We start from the raw sequence: 16,614 nt of genomic DNA on the forward strand, positions 1-16,614 counted from the left end.
TGTGGAGCGCTTTGAAAGTACTCCTCCTTACTGTAGGTTGTAACTTGACATGATGGAGGTGTACAGCATTGCAGGAGCCCCGGTGTGCCTGCAATCCAAATCCCACTGCCCTGGCTCTTTCTGTGGCCCTGCAACTACCTCTGCTTTAGCAATGGAAGCAAGTAAATAGTTGTGATGATGGGCTAATTCCATGTGAAATAAAATGGGAAGATATGACATTCCCGGCCGTGAAATCCTACAAGAGGCAGCACTGCACTGTGATAGAAACCTTTCTTATAGTCTGTTTGATTACTCATAGTGCGCTGATTGGAAGGGAATATAATAATGAGAAGACAGGAGATACATGAGTGAGAGAATTTACTAAATTAGCTAAATGAGATATTTTAATCCTTTGGTTTTAACTTATTCATAGGATGTGGGAGTCCTTGGCAAGGCCAGTATTTATTTTCAGCTTCAATTTCCCTTGAGAAGATGGTGAGCTGCCTTCATGAATCTGCGCTGCCTATGAAATTTAGATACAGCCAGTGTGCAGTTCGAGTGCTCCAGAGTATTGGCCTAATGATGCTGACTTGGAACTATATTTGATTCCTTCATTGTCACTAGGCCAAATTTCTGGAGCACACTGGCTGTATCTACATCAGGAGTTGGAGGGAATTGTACAGGTGGTGATGTTGTTTCCATGAATCTGCTGCTTTTATCCAGTTTTAACTAATGTAGGCCATGAGTTTGGAAGGTGATATCAAAAGAGCCTCAATGAGTTACTGCAGTGTGTCTTGTAAGTAGTTCGTACACAACCATAATGTGTCAATGCTGAAGGAAGTGAGTTTCCTTTGTTCATCTTTTTCAATACTGTTGTTCTTCCAGAGATACATTCTGCCTCTTCTAGTGGCCAGCAAAGAAGATAAGAAGCATCTTCAGAGGATTGAGTCTGGTGTTACTGAGCTGAGTGGGACCATAACACAGACAGGTGAAGACTAATGTTATAACAATTCTCTGTTAAATTTCCTCCACTTTTAATTTTGTAAGTGAAGTTCAGTTTTCTGATATGCAACCTTTCAAATTTAAAAGTTGAAGCCTTTAGCTTCTTGTTCTTGTGAAACTCTGTTTACTGTCAGTAGTTTGTAATCTTTTAGTGAAAAGATTTTGACCCCCAACAGATTTTAGTGTAATCTTTTGACCCCCAACACCTTGATGAGATTCGACAACCTGAATTGTGCCTCTTTGCTGTGATGTGCATGCTCAAAACTTGAAGTAACTGAATTATGATGCATATCTAAGGTTGATGATTCTCATCTGCAAGAATACTTTCTTTCCCAATTAACGTTTTTTTTTCCCAGGTTTGACCTTTAATTTTGAGAACTCTATGGAGTCATTGTGGTAACTGGCCTTGATATCGCAGTATGAAATTGCTAGGATGAATAAAAATGTTCACAAAATTAAATGTGTCAATTCAGACAGTGTGAATAGGCGTAGCATCTGGAACAGTTGGGTTTGTGAAGTTGTTATTGTCGATTAGCTTTCGAGGTTGGGTTAACGAGCCAGAAAAACAAAGCAAGTTGCACTTACACTGACCAATTCTTTGTTTATACTTAGTGTTGAGCCAAAAAAAGATTTCTCGAATTTTTCCAGTTACTTGCATGACTTATGTAGCCCTTTGCTGAGAGTAACCTTAGCATGAGAGAAATTTAATCATCTTGACTGAAATGTGAGTAGGGGAAATATTTGAAAATTGCTGCAGTGATGTAAGCGATTTATATTGGGCTTTTGAAAGTAATTATGCTGCACATGTCGGGAACTTTTCTCTCTACACAGCCTGATTATGCCTTGCTAAATAAGTTTGGCTTGTGTTTCCTTCTTTACATATAAGCCATATGGAAGTCTAAGATCTGGATGATTTAGTATTGAGGATAACCACCTTAGGAAGCTAGCTCTACAGTGTCAACAATTGGTTCCAGCAGTTTGAAAATGAATGATCCTTGATTGGTCACTGTACTGCAAGGCAGTATAGTGATATCTTTGATCAAAATTGTTATTTTCCTCATTTCAGAAGGAATGTTTTTGAAACCACAGCTTCCTACGTGTTTTACCAATTGTAAATATTGGCAAAAGCACCCAAAGTTTCAACAAATCGTCAGCAGTCCCTTGAAGTGAGGAGGACCTCACCAGGCCTACAGCCTGTGGCAAGAGGTTACACATGGAGTGGCAGTTGTGTCTGCAAATACTACACAGTTTTAGCTGACCAGGAAACACTTCTGCTGTTACCATCTGCCATAGGCATGTTGGAAGATTTACAGGTTGACAATCAATCTATTCTCTGCTGTGTGGATGCACGTTGCATGCCCCTCAAATATGGAGCTTCTGCCACAGAGACAGGGCCACTAGCCACAAACTCTCTTGTGTTTAACAAATAGAGGATTTGGAAATATGTTTACACTGAGTTTTCTTTTCTATTCTCTGATTTTTGTTTGAGTTCCAAGTTCAAGGGCACTGTCGGCCGTCTGATATTTTCTTCATGTAACTGTCAGCAAGCTAGTAGACTTCAGAGAGAAGAACAACCAAACCTGTTCCTGTTTTTATCTGATTATCAAATGTGTAAATGTTCAGTAAGCATTACTTGGAGTGGGGAGCTCCAGTTTATCTTTTTCCTCTGTGCTACAGGTGACTAAAGCACTCTAGCCCCGTCTGAGGGCTATTAGCAAACTCGAACATAAACCTGACACTTTCTCCATCATTTAAAATAACTTAAATAGTGCTGAAAATGCATGAGTGTCCAGAACACTGAGGGTTTTTTTTAAAATGCAAGTTCTGCATTAATGCACACCACACCTTGTATTTTTGAAGTGTTCAAATACAGTTGAACACAGACACTGCTGTTCAGATGTGTAAGGGGACACCTTTGGAACAGGTGGGATTTGAATCCAGGCTTTCTAGCTCAGAATGGACATAACTGCAAAGCCGTAAGAGCTCTCAGACTCTACGTATATCTAATGATGTTGCCTGCAATTAAAAGGTATTAAAAGTCCAAAAAATAATTTCTGTAACTTGACGAGTTCCCTAATGATTATGCAATACGTAGAAAGGCTAGAAAATTGGCAAAGTGGAAAGGGTTTATTATATAGTCATAGAAATGTACAGCATGGAAACAGACCCTTCGGTCTAACCTGTCCATGCCGACCAGATATGCCAATCTGGTCCCACCTGCCAGCATCCGGCCCACATCCATCCAAAACCCCCCATTCATACACCAATCCAAACACTTCCCAAATGCGGCAATTGCACCTCAACCACTTCCTCCGGCAACCCATCCCACACACGCACCACCCCCTGTGTGAAAAAGCCGCCCCCCAGGTCTCCCCTACATCTTTTCCCTCTGTGGAAATAGCAAATAAATATTATATTAATATTGCATTCTGATTCATTCCAAAAGGACCATCAGTTATGGTATGTGTTCATCTTCAAAACTGTATTGGCAAATATAAATATCGTCAAGATAATGGAAGCTAAAGCAGAAAGACTGATTTGCTAGACTCTGGGGAGAGGAGATATTGTTCTAGAGTCAGTCACAGATATAAAGAGACTAGTAAGAATGGTAAAGTAAACCCAGGTTATTCCTAACATGAAATAAAACATATTTTGAAATTGAGTACTGTCTAACACCAAAGTGCTTATTTTACTTATTTTCCATAAAACAAGAAGCAAAGTGTACCTCACTGGAAATTAATATATTTTGTTTCTAAGACAGTTTCTTCATTTACAATCTGAGATGTTCCATCAGCTTATCTTTTGTAAAGACAGGAGAAAATGTGTAGTAACTCTGCATTCAGCACACAGAGATACTACAAGTACGTTATGAGTAAGAGAGCAACTAGAGAGAGAGAGTCGGGCACCTTAAAGGTCAAAGAGTTTATCTTTGTTTGAACTTCAGGTGACGGGTGAGATATTAAATGAATATTTTGTACAGTAAAAACTGTACAAAAGTAGAGAGAAATGGAGGCTAGAGAACTCAAAATAAATATTGATGTTTTTAAAAGCAATTCACATTACAGAAGAGTACGTGCTGGAGGACTTAGAAAATATGAAGGTGGATAAATCTCCAGGATCTGATCTAATGTATCCAGAGACATTATGGAAAATTAGGGCAGAAATAGCGGGGCCCCTTGCAGAAATATTTGTATTATGTATAACAGCGGGTGACGTGCCGAATGACTGAAGAGTGGCTAATATTATGCCTTTGTTTAAGAATGGGTGTAAGGAGAAGCCTGGGAACTGTAGACCTATTAGTCTGACTTTGGTGACAGGTAAGTTGTTGGAAGTGATTCTGAAACATAGGATTTATATGCATTTGGAGAGGCAAGGAATGATTAGGGACAGTCAGCATGGCTTTGTGTGAGGGAAATCGTGTCTCACAAACTTGATTGAGTTTTTTGAGAAAGTAATCAAGAAGTTTGAGTAGGGCAGAGTTGTTGGCGTTTTTCACTTGGAGTTTAGTAAAGCCTTTGACAAGGTTCCACTTGGTAGTCTAATTAATAAAGTTAGATCACGTGGGTTTCAGGGCAAACTTGGCAATTGGATACAAAATTGGCTTAATGGCAGGAGACAGAGTTGGTGTTAGAGGGTTGTCTTTCAGACTGGAGGCCTGTTAACAGTAATGTTCCACAGGGATCCATGCTGGATCCCCCTTTTTTTTGTCGTTTCTATAAATGATTTAGATGAGAATTTATTGGTCAATAAATTTGCAGATGATGCCAAAATTGCTGGTAAAGTGGACAGTGAAGAAGATTATTTAAGATTACAAAGGGATCTTGATCAACTGCTCAAAGTCTGTGGAGTGGCAGATTGTTTAATTTGGATAAATGCAAGCACTTTGGTAAAACAAATAAGGGCAGGACTTAAATGATTAATAGTAGGGCCTTGGGTGGTGTTATAAAACAGAGTGACCTAGGGTTGAAGTTCATAGTTCTTTGGAAGTTGAATCACAAGTAGACAGGATGGTGATGAAGGCATTTACCACACTTGCCTTCATTGTTCAGACCTTTGAGTAGAGGAATTGAGATGTCAAGTTGAAGATATCCAGGACGTTAATGAGGCCTCCTGTGGAGTACTCTGTCCAATTCTGGTCGCCCTTTTATAGGAAGGATATTATTAAGTTGGAGAGGGTTCAGAAAAGATGTTTGTGGGAATGGAAATTTTGAGTTATAAGGAAAGGCTGGATAGTGAGGATTTTTTTTTCTCTCTGCTGCATAGGAGGTTAGATGGTGACCTTTATAGAAGTTTACAAAATCATGAGTATAGGTCAAGTTAATGGTAGGTGTCTCTTCCCAAGAATGGTGGATTTCAAGACAAGGGGCCATATTTTTAAGGTGATAGGATGGGTCACATCCACAGACGAAGCTGCATTAGAACATTATTTCAATAAGCCACCATCACACACTGCAGCACAGAGGAACTATGAAGAGCAGAAGAAAATCACCTATACTATGTATTCAAAAAGAATAGGCACCCAATGAACACAGTCCACCAATTTCTCAGCAACAAACCCAAACAAGCAGACAAAATGCATCCAGAAACCCTAGCCAGTCTCCCCTACATCAAAGACATCTGGGAAATGACTGCCAGACTACTCAGACCCCTTGGCACCATGCTAGCCCCACAAACCCACTAACACACTAAAACAGCAGCTAATAAACTTGAAAGACCCTATACAGACAACAAGCAAAACTAATGTCATTTACGAAATACCTTGCATGAACTGTAACAAACACTACATTGGACAAACATACAAAAACTAGCCACCAGGATACATGAACATCTGCTAGCCACAAAAGACATGACCCACTCTCACTAGTATCTTTACATGCAGATGAGGAAGGACACCACTTCGACTGAGACAACACATCCATCCTAGGACACGCCAAACAGAGACACGGGCAAGAATCCCTGGAAGTATGGCATTCCAACCGGAACTCTATCAACAAACACATTGACTTGAATCCCATTTACCACTCCAAGGAAAAGACCAGGAGATGACAAAACCGCAGGAAATGACGTCACCAACCCAAGGAAACCTAAACACAAATAAAAAGCAGGCCATATCACCAGTGCTTCACCAGAGGCTCACTGATGATGTTACCCAGTATGGTGACAAAATGTCTGAAAACAAACCTTCCAGCTCACCGAGCAAACTTACATCCAGTACCTCGACCTGAACTACAAATCTTCTCAAAACTCGCTAATTTCCTTCCTATAGCAGGGCGTTCTGAACTTTATGCAGTACCCCAAAAGTGGTTCACTAATGTCCTGCACATTCTCAATATAACATCACAACTCCTACACTGAATGGTCTGAACAATGAAGGAAAGCGTGCTAAATGCCCTCTTAATTACCCTGTATACCTGTAAAGCAACTTTCAAAGAACTAAGGAGCTGAATCCTGAGGGGTCTCTGTTCTACAACATCACCCATGGTCCTACCATTAATTGTAGAAGTCCTGAACCTGTTTGTTTGTTTTACCAAAATACAACACCTCATGTTTATCCAAATTAAATTCCATCTGCCACTCTTCAGGCCATTGACCAATTGATCAAGGTCCCTTTGTAATCTTAGATAGTCTTCCGAAGGGAAGACTACTCAGCGCATCTTGATTCATCTGTCCAAAAATAATATCACTGTAATTTTTAGTTGTTACTTAAATGATAATGGGTTTTTCTTCCGCTAACTGAAATTTTATTTCCTATGTTAAGCACCAAGAAGAACTTGGTGCATTTTAAATAAAAGCCAAAAGAACTGCAGATTCTGTAAATCAGAAACAACAGAACTTGCCAATCAGTTGGTTTGGCAGCACCTGTGATGAGACATCAGAGTTAACGCTTCGGGTCCAGTGACCCTTCTTCAGAATGGTGCATTTTATTGAGGGACCAACCAAGTTTTCTTCCAGTTCAACTCTCCTGGCATGGAGAGGTAACAGGAGCCTGATAATATGTAAAGCTGTTCCATGGAATTTTGAACAGTTCATTTTATTCCTATACATATTTGTGTGACTGAAATAGGAAAACAAGTAGTTTTAGGAGATACTGCATTCATTAGGAGTGGTAGTGTTGCAAATTAGCATGGTGAATAAATGAAATCTCTTATTGGTACACAGGAAACATTTTTGACTACGAAACTCCTAAAAACGATTGATAGTATGTGTATGTCCAAAATGTGGCAGCAGATGGAGAAAGATAAAGGTAGCTCATGTTTACATAGTAGTAGCATCATGGCTACATTCCTGTATGAAGGATGAGATCAGAAATCAATCTTTACTCCATCTTAGAATCATTCATAAAATGAAACATTACAAATGGATATTACCTAACTCAACAACCCCCGCAAGCTGTGTCAATAAATGTCACTTTTTAAATGTGTTAAAGTAATTGTCTGAAAATCACATCCTCAAAACTTTGTTCTTAAAAAAACCCTTGTTCAGGAGCTACATAAATCAGGTCTGCTTACGTAATTTTTCCAATAATCAGGTACTGTATTTTTTGTTGTATCAGTGAAATAACTTCTGTTTTGAAATACAAGCAGAAAGAGTGCTACAGTCTATTTTTCTAAAGAAATCAATCTGAAGGGCCATGTTCTAGAGTGTGAAAAGAATAAAAGTGAAACCAGTTAAAATCCCAGAAACACTATTTATGACAAATCTACACTATTGAGGACTTGAAGGGAGGATTTAATTTGTTAGAGGATCTTCGGAACCCAGAGATCCTGAGAAAGAATAAGAGTGGGAGACAGTGTGAACAAAAACAAAATGCTTTGAGATCAGGCAGTGCGTAAAGTGGCATTTTTGAGACTCAAACACAGGAAGAGGATAATTCAGAGCTTCAGAGACTCTTGTATTCAGTAGTTTCATTGGCTGCACAATTCAGTCATTTAACACTTTGTACTTTATATGCAAGCAACAGTCCAATATGACTCATCTTTTACCAAATGGTTAGGTAACGCTGCAACAGAATTCTCCAGCTAAAAAGGTTCTGCATAAATTGAAGAAATTTAGTAGAGTTGGGAAAGAAAAGTAAAAATATAAGGATCGGTGCAATATGAATTTGAGAGAGTTTAGTGAGAATCCTCATAATATAGGCATCATTTTACAGAAGTGGCATATAATTGAAAAATGAAAGGTAGTGTTAATTGCTCAAATCTCAGAAATTAAGATCCTTCTTTAGTATTTCAAAAAGGCCAGTGTGGAAACTACTGACTATATCCTAAAACAGAGGAAATTGTTTCATCTGTGCACTTTGACCAAGTTCTAGGTAACTGATGAATATAATGAAACCTAACTGCAAGTAGAAGTGGTGCACATGTATCTTGAAACTGACTGTTGAGGCCAGTAAGCATGTTAGTAATTCTAAAAAAAACTACAGTTAAGACTACTCTAACACATGAGCTACACTTGTGATGAATGCCTTGGAAAATCAGAAACAATGACAATCATGTGAAATTAAGTTATTAGATGCATGCCTGTATGATTTCTGTGCCTTTTCACTAGCAAAATGATAAGATATCATTGCAAATCTACATAGGTTTTCATTATTCAACAGAATTTACACCAAACCAATGATCTGAATCCAGATCGAAAATATTATGATTATTTTCTAATTGAACACTGCTAATGTGGTGAAATTTACTTTGCACTCCAACAAAACATCATGTCAGATTTGAAATGTTAATTCTGTTTCTCGCTCCACAGATGCTGCCAGACGTGCTGAGTTTCTCCCTAGTTTTTATTCCACTCGGATACTTTTAGTTTTCTATCCTGCTGGGCAGGAGTGTGGAAATAGAACTAGCTATGGATGTGGCTTACGAATCTTAGAGTTTCTCAACATACGTTGATAACGTCACTCTGGGAATGATGGGAATTAATGTTAAGAGTGGTAACAGGTCTTTTTAAAAATAGATCTTGAAAGGTTATATAAATAAGAAAAACGTCACTTTGATTCTTTCAGTTTCTTCTCAAGCTTTGAATTGTAAATTGCATTACATCCGTCAATAACAGTAATGTCAGTATCAAAATCCGGTGCTCAAAACAAACCATGGATTTGTTCAAAATGGTAACAAAATGAGATACGATTGTGTCATCATAGATGAAATCTTGTGCCGTTCAGCATTAAGTTTTTATGCAATTTGCACATCATGGGAGCTCTCAAATTTGTAAGGCCATTGTGAAGAAATGTCTATCTTCTGCTTATCAGTTTACGATCAAATTGTTTTGAAAATAACAAGACTTTTTGAAGTAACGCTTCTATTTTTTTCCTTCAATAAACATTTTGGAAAGGCTCAGTAAGCTGGAGCTGAGATTTCCCATTGTCATTAAAATATATATGCAGTAATGCAGAAGCTGTCTGTTTCTCGCTCCACAGATGATGCCAGATGTGCTGAGTTTCTCCAGCATTTCTTCTTCCTACTGCAGTAATGCAGGTTGTTTTCTTCACTCAAACCACTTTCTAATGGCACAATACCTTGCATTTATTCATGTTTAAAATGTCATCCTGCTTTAGAAACAGTTTTTTTTCCTTTTTTCTATCAATCCTGTGCTTGCTTGAAGCATTTTGAACAATATGTGAGCAGACACTGCTAAGTTTGGTCAATATTTTAGTTTGTTTTATGAATTGAAATTATTTTGGTGATATCTTGTGTAACCATCTACTTAATTTATTGTCAATTTAAACATTATGCAGGGACTTAGTAATTTGTGTGATAAATTATTTTTCAGTCCTCCTTAACCTTTATACTAATTAGAGTGCAAAGGCAAACATGTCTTCAGGTAGTATATTAAGGTTTCTTATATTCTGGCTTGTGGATTTCCATTCATTGAACCTCCTGTTTGCTCTGTACTGTTTGCCATCGTTATTCCTTTATCCCATTTCTTCCCTTTTTTGTAATCTTGTGCTGAAAATCTTTCTTAACTGAGACTATGGCTGGCAAATCTCCTCTGTTCATGCTGCATTATGGTTGTTGACTAGGAATAATGCAACTTTTGGCTACGGTTAATTATCTTGTTTCTCCCTGTGGACAATTCAAACCAAATACACAGTTTGCGTTGGTTCTTCCTTCAGCTACGTTAGCAAGTTTTAGAACATAGAGAAGTACAGCACGAACAGGCCCTTTGGCCCACAATGTTGTGCTGAGTTTTCTGTGGCTAATTGTGCTTTCTACCATACATTGAAAAATGGTTACACCACAAGAATAGCATGGCAAAATCATTTTATTTTGACCTGTTCTTTCCTCAAACGCAGCTTTTTCAAATTCTGTAGCTTTGTTTCAACCTTGCCTTCAAAAACTGCATGTATGTTAATTTCCAGATAGTTAATGAGATGCCTTCAAAAATAATCAACATTAATGAAGCATTTTTAATAGTACACATTGTGATTCTGGATTCTTTGTATGACTTTATGACTAAGTCCTCTGGGGGACTGTGTGCAATAAAATGTCTGTTTCAGAATGCGATTGAATTGTCAAATTGTAAAAGTCTTTTCTCACACCGTCCTTGCTTTGTTTGCCCATTACTTAAAGTCTACTCCCTCTTGTTTTTTTTTGTTACGAACAGGAACAGCTTCTCCCTATCTACTCTACTCAGCCTGCTCAAGCTTTTGAAACCTTCTATCGCATCTCCTCTCAGCCTACTCACCAAGAATAACTGTCCCAACTTCTTCAAGCTGTCCTTGTAATGAATGTTTTGATTTCTGGACCCATTCCTGTAAATTTGCTTCTGCACTCTCTCCAATGCATTTATATCTTTCCTACAATATGAAGCCCAGAACTGTACACAATTCTATAGCTGAGATCCAGCAAGTAGCTTGGATAGGTTCAGCATCACCACCTTGCTCTTGTACGCTATGCTCTATTAATAGAACCGAGAACACTATGCTTTAAAGTTGGAAGTCACATGACACCTGGTACTAGTTCAGAAGTTTTATTTAAAACCACAAGCTTCCGTACTGCTGCTCCTTCGCTGGGTGAAATGACCTGACGAAGGAGTAGTGCTCCAAAGCTTGTGATTTCAATCAAATCTGTTGGACTATAGTCTAGTGTCATGTGACTTCTGACTTTGTCCACGCCAATCCGACACCGACAACTCCATATCACTGCGTGCTTTATGAATTGTTCTCCATCTGCCCAGCCACCTTCCGTGTTCTGTTAACAAATGCAGCCAGGTCTCCCTGTTCTTGGACCCCCATTTAGAATTGTACACCTATTTTATATTGTCTTTCACTGTTCTTCTGACCAAAATCATCACCTGGCAGTTCTCTGCGTTGAATCTCATCTGCGACCTAGTCACCCACTCCAACAACTTATCAAAATCCTTTTGGAGTTCCACACTGTCCTCTCAGCTTCCAATTTTTCCAAGTTTGCTGTCATCTTTGAAATTGTCCTTTGCACCACTAAGATCCAGATTATTAATATAAATCCAGAAAAGTAAGGGTCCTGGGAGGCCTCCGCTAGAAACCTTCCTCCAGGCCAAAATGTATCTGTGCACCATTACACTCTATTTCCTTTCATTCAGCCAACTTTGTATCAATGTTGCTACTGTGCCTTTTATACTATGACCTGTAACGTTGTTGTGTGACACTAAATCAAATTTTATCTGGAAATCTATGAACAACACATCAGCAGTTACCCTCATCCATCCTTTCTGTTTTTTTATTGCAAAAATATACTTTATCCACAAACAGTCTTTATATACCTACAGTTACTGAGGCATTTCAGTACAGTTTTTGCACGTGAATAACAGATAAATATTGGAATTTGGCATTCCCTATAGTTGCAAAAAAAACCCCAATTGATTGGGCAGCACTGTGGCACAGTGGTTAGCACTGCTGCCTCACAGTACCAGAGACCCGGGTTCAATTCCTGCCTCAGGCAACTGACTGTGTGGAGTTTGCGCATTCTCCCCGTGTCTGCATGGGTTTTCTCCGGGCGCTCCAGTTTCCTCCCACAGTCCAAAAATGTGCAGGCTAAATTGCCTGTAGTGTTACGTGAAGGGGTAAATGTAGGGGAATGGGTCTGGGTGGGTTGCTCTTTGGCGGGTCAGTGTGGACTTGGGCCGAAAGGACTGTTTCCACACTGTAAGTAATCTAATCTAATCAATTTCTTATTTATACAAAACGATATTTGAGGCACTGGGAGGATCTGATAACTCAATGGACCCCCATTGTACTTCAGCAGAAAGACCTCAGGCAGTGGTCTTTCCCTACTGCGGCAAGACGGCAGCTTTAGTGTGTCCCTTAGTCCTGGGCCTTGGAATGTACCGCTCTGCAACACTCGGTTGAAGTCAACTTTACACAGGAAAGATCAAGTTTTGGGCAGACCATAAAACATCTCAAGGGCAATCCTCCAGAAGCAGTCAATGTTTGTCCCTGTGTGCATCCTGAGGAACAGACCATAGAACTCAGAGTTCTGGATGAAATTTGAAACCACTGCATCTCTGTTCAGACATTCTTTGTGAAGGCAGATGATGTGTGACAGTCTTTACCATCACGCACCTCCCCCTCAGCATGTAGTGGCACAGACAGAACCTGGGCGTACATGAAAGATCTCACAGGCACTGCCCTTCTCGCCACCAGCCAAGCTATGACTTGGTGCTTGTAAAGTTTTAGTGACGAGGTATTCTGCCAAATGGGTTTGACAGTCTGTTCGAGGAAGCATGCAGCAGGATCCACCTTCTCCTTTACCCACAGGGTCTCGAGGACACTGTGCTGACCACTTTCTTATGGACTTGTGGTTAAAAGTGTTTTCCTTGACAAACTATTCTGAGGGATGATTTGGAGATGTCGGTGTTGGACAGTGGTGTACAAAGTTAAAAATCACACAACACCAGGTTATAGTCCAACAGGTTTAATTGGAAGCACACTAGCTTTCGGAGCGACACTCCTTCATCTGATGAAAGCTAGTGTGCTTCCAATTAAACCTGTTGGACTATCACCTGGTGTTGTGTGATTTTTAACTTTATTCTGAGGGACAGATGGTACAGAACACTCCAAGTACTCAGAGTACCCCATGGCAACCAGGCCAGTGCTACACTTCCTAACACTGGAGGACAGGTAAAACCACAGTACATTCTTCCTGTTGTCTCTACATAAAACTCCAGTAAGCTGGGTAAAAACAATTTACCTTTAAGAAATTAATTTTTTTTTTATGTCATTAATAATGGTACCTCAAATAATTGTTTCTCGAATTTTCCCCATCACTCAAGTTAAACTAAGTTGTGTGTAATTACTGGGATTATCCTTACAAGCAAGATCGTAATGTTTGCAATTCTCCGGTCTTCTGACACCTTCCCTGAGTCCAGGGAAGACTGAAAGATTATTGGCAATTTCTACCTTCTCTTTCTACCCTTTTTTCCCTTCAAAATCCTTGGATGCATCTCATCCTGTGCCTTGTCAATTAAAGTGCTAGCAATACATTGAAGACTTTTTGGGGACCTTTTTGGTCTCTGATCAGCCCTAACTCCTCATTTCACCACTCTCTTACTATGTCAATGTCACTTGGAGACTATGGGATTACCCTTTATATTAGCTGCTATTTTCTCATAGTTCCACTTTGCTTCTATTACTTTTCACCTTCCCCCAAAATCTTTGGTTTTTCTATTGATTCTATATTGTGTTTCCTGCTTCATGTCTGCCATAAGCACACATTTTCTTTCTAATGTTAATTTCTATCTCCTTTGTCATCCTGGAAACTCTGGATTGTTTGTCCTATGTTTTCTATCAGAGGGAATGTACTTCAACTGTATCCAAACCATCTGCTCTTTGAAGATGACCAGGTACTGTTTTTCCCACCAACGTCATGTTCTAATTAAACTGCTCAGTTCTGTTATTGTCCCATTAAAGTCAGCTCTCCATCAATTACTTTTTCTTACTGTGATTACACACTTGTTAGTGAATAAAGAAAGAAACCCATTTGAAGCTTTTAATTATGGTTAATCTCTCAATAACGCAACCACATTTCTATTCAGACCCCACATCAAGAACAATTAATCCTTTAGTAGCCTCTTTAACCTGTCAGTTGAACAGTGAACACAAAACTACCTGCTGTGATAATTAAAACCTTTGAAACAGAAAATCATTCATAATGACAGAATGAGAGGCCTTAGGGAAATTTCAATAGAGAATTTTATTAAACTGCATGATCAAATGTTAATTATTTATTTTCTAACTGACACCAGATGGCCTGTCAATCAAAGCATCCAACAAAGTTTTATTAAACTCTCATCGACAACTTCAGCGTTTTGTTACATATTTAAAGAGTGGGGAAATTTAAAAACAAATTTCAGATCATGACACTTGAACCATCTCCAAGAGTGTTCCATCAATTCACAGTTCTTACTCTGTTGGTTATTTCTTTTGTAACAGCCAAAATGGCATCTGTTTGCACTCAGCATTAAGGTCAAATGATCTTACTGAATACAGGGTATTCGTCCTTTATGATTCACAGCCTGAACCCTTCTCAATACTGACAAAAAAAATTAATCTGTTGGAAATGGGAGCAGGATTTGTGCATCTGGTTCCAACCTGCCATTTTTCATGGTCTGTGGAATCTTCATGCCTCTGCAAAAATCTGACTCTGAGACAGATCAATTATTGTGTTCATAGTGTTCGGGAAATATATTATAACCAGCCAAAACAAACTGGAGGAGAATATTTGTCAGCTATCCCTCGAGCTTACCATGCCTTTAGGCTTGCTGGTCATATTCGAAGATCCAAAATGTTAACGTTAAACCTCTGAGTCAATTGGATTTCACTTCAAAGCTACTATCCTTGAAAATAACTAGGGAAACCTCATTACAGCTTCTGAAATACAGTTAGGCTGCAGTAAAAAAAAAGACCCAATGATAAACCAGGAAAGGTCCAGTCTCATGACAAATGTTTCTTCTGATCAAATTTGGTGCAGTGTAACAGTCATTAGGAATGCCTGTGACCTTGAACAGATGATAAGAAACTCTTGGAAATTATGTAACGTGTCATTAATCTCTTGTCTTTTTTTAGAAATGAAATTAAATTCAGTATCACTTGAAATTCAAAATAGTCTTTATCTCTGTTAATCAATGGTACAATCCTATTGTTTGATGTTAAAAATACAGAAGATTTTCACCCCAATGTGAAGATTTGAATGCTATTTTTAAAGAGATTCAGTGTCATTATGAGTTGACAGCTATTACCTCAACTTTTTTTTAAAAACACTACTTCAAAATGCTAGATCTATCTGCAAACTGAATAAAAAGTCTTATTTATCCTTTCTGCTCCTGTGTGAAGTTGTCGAAACTGTACTAAGGTACATTCTGGGCTTTGTTGAAGCAATCCAGTTATCTTGGAAATGAATGCTCAGAGTAGTGAAACCTGGAATTTCAAACAAAAAGAGATTTCCCCAGAACACTATACTCTTATTATTCCGGCTATTGCACGTTTTTGATCACCATTTTCATGTGCGTGTACACTTGTAATTTTATTCCCATACAAATGAAATGCAAGTATATGTATTTCCTTTAAAAGGCACTGCAGAATTTTTCTGCAAAACTGCAATGGCTTTCAGTGGGAAAAGTGACAGTTTCCCTGAGGAAACTGACTCATCTTGAAAGTTTTACTCAGCAAGACAGCAGACAACCTAGAGTGAAACATAATTATTGTTAGTTTTGTCACTTCAGTCTTACTCACTCTGCCTGGCAAACTAAAACTGACAAGAGAAATAGTTTGTTTTAGGGATGTTGTGGCAGCTTTCTAAAGTTACCACAGTATTGCCACTTAAATCTAGAAAACACTGATGTAGGATTCAAGTCACAAGTGAATGGTAAAGATAAGTTTAGTCCGTGCTGGCATTATTTAGAGACTGATCACTTTTACAAATATACTTAAATTTCCAATAACTGGAAGGATCAGTCAATAAATTTAAAATTTTAAGATGTACACTGTAATAAATTAAAAGCACCAATGTCTAGTCTTATTCAATAAGGAACCTATACCCTAAGTTGTAGAAAAGGACCACTTTAACTTTTAAAATGATCAACAATCATCCTTGATGGTTATGCTTTATTGTCTCCCTTTAATGGACAATTCATTCTCCAAAAACTTCTGGCAGCCAGCTTCCAATTTCTTCTCCTCTTTTCCAGCTGAATAACTTCTCATATCCAAACTGGCTTTCACATTGAGATTTATCTTGGAGGTCCCTCTCTCTAGCCAAAGTTGGGCAAGTCTTGCAGCCTTGTTTAAAACCTCATGATCTCAGTCTCTTCAATTTGAGTGCAAGCTCTCATCCACATTCTGCGTGATGAACAAGAGAAACTGAATGTCTCTATTTTCTTGCACTCTTCCTCATGCTCTCAATTCCATGTGGACTGACCTTTCTTTGTCTGGTTTAGAAAAATCCTGCAGCTTGATCATACAACACTCTCCTACAGACTCTACGACTCTCTGCCATCATGGTAATATGAGCCACATGAACGTTGCATCAAAGTCGAAATGCTAATTACCTAATCTTTAGACTCTTACCCACCCCACCAAACTCAAAAGATTGTATAAAGATAAATGTTCACAACACCTGACATTCTGAATGCCTCCCAGTGAGATTTGGAGACTTGAGAGTT

The 16,614-nt window shown here is 38.7% G+C and overlaps 1 protein-coding gene across 1 annotated transcript in view; it reads left to right on the top strand.

The window, feature by feature from the left end:
• The window catches only part of pex14 (peroxisomal biogenesis factor 14), a 250,989-nt gene that overhangs the window by 187,078 nt on the left and 47,297 nt on the right, over positions 1-16,614 (top strand). Inside the window, exon 6 of the mRNA XM_060852067.1 lies at positions 865-967. Coding sequence (XP_060708050.1) covers positions 865-967 — 103 coding nt within the window. The remainder of the gene's footprint in view (positions 1-864; positions 968-16,614) is intronic.

This window comes from Hemiscyllium ocellatum, chromosome 37 (assembly GCF_020745735.1).
Source record: "Hemiscyllium ocellatum isolate sHemOce1 chromosome 37, sHemOce1.pat.X.cur, whole genome shotgun sequence".
NCBI lineage: Eukaryota > Metazoa > Chordata > Chondrichthyes > Orectolobiformes > Hemiscylliidae > Hemiscyllium > Hemiscyllium ocellatum.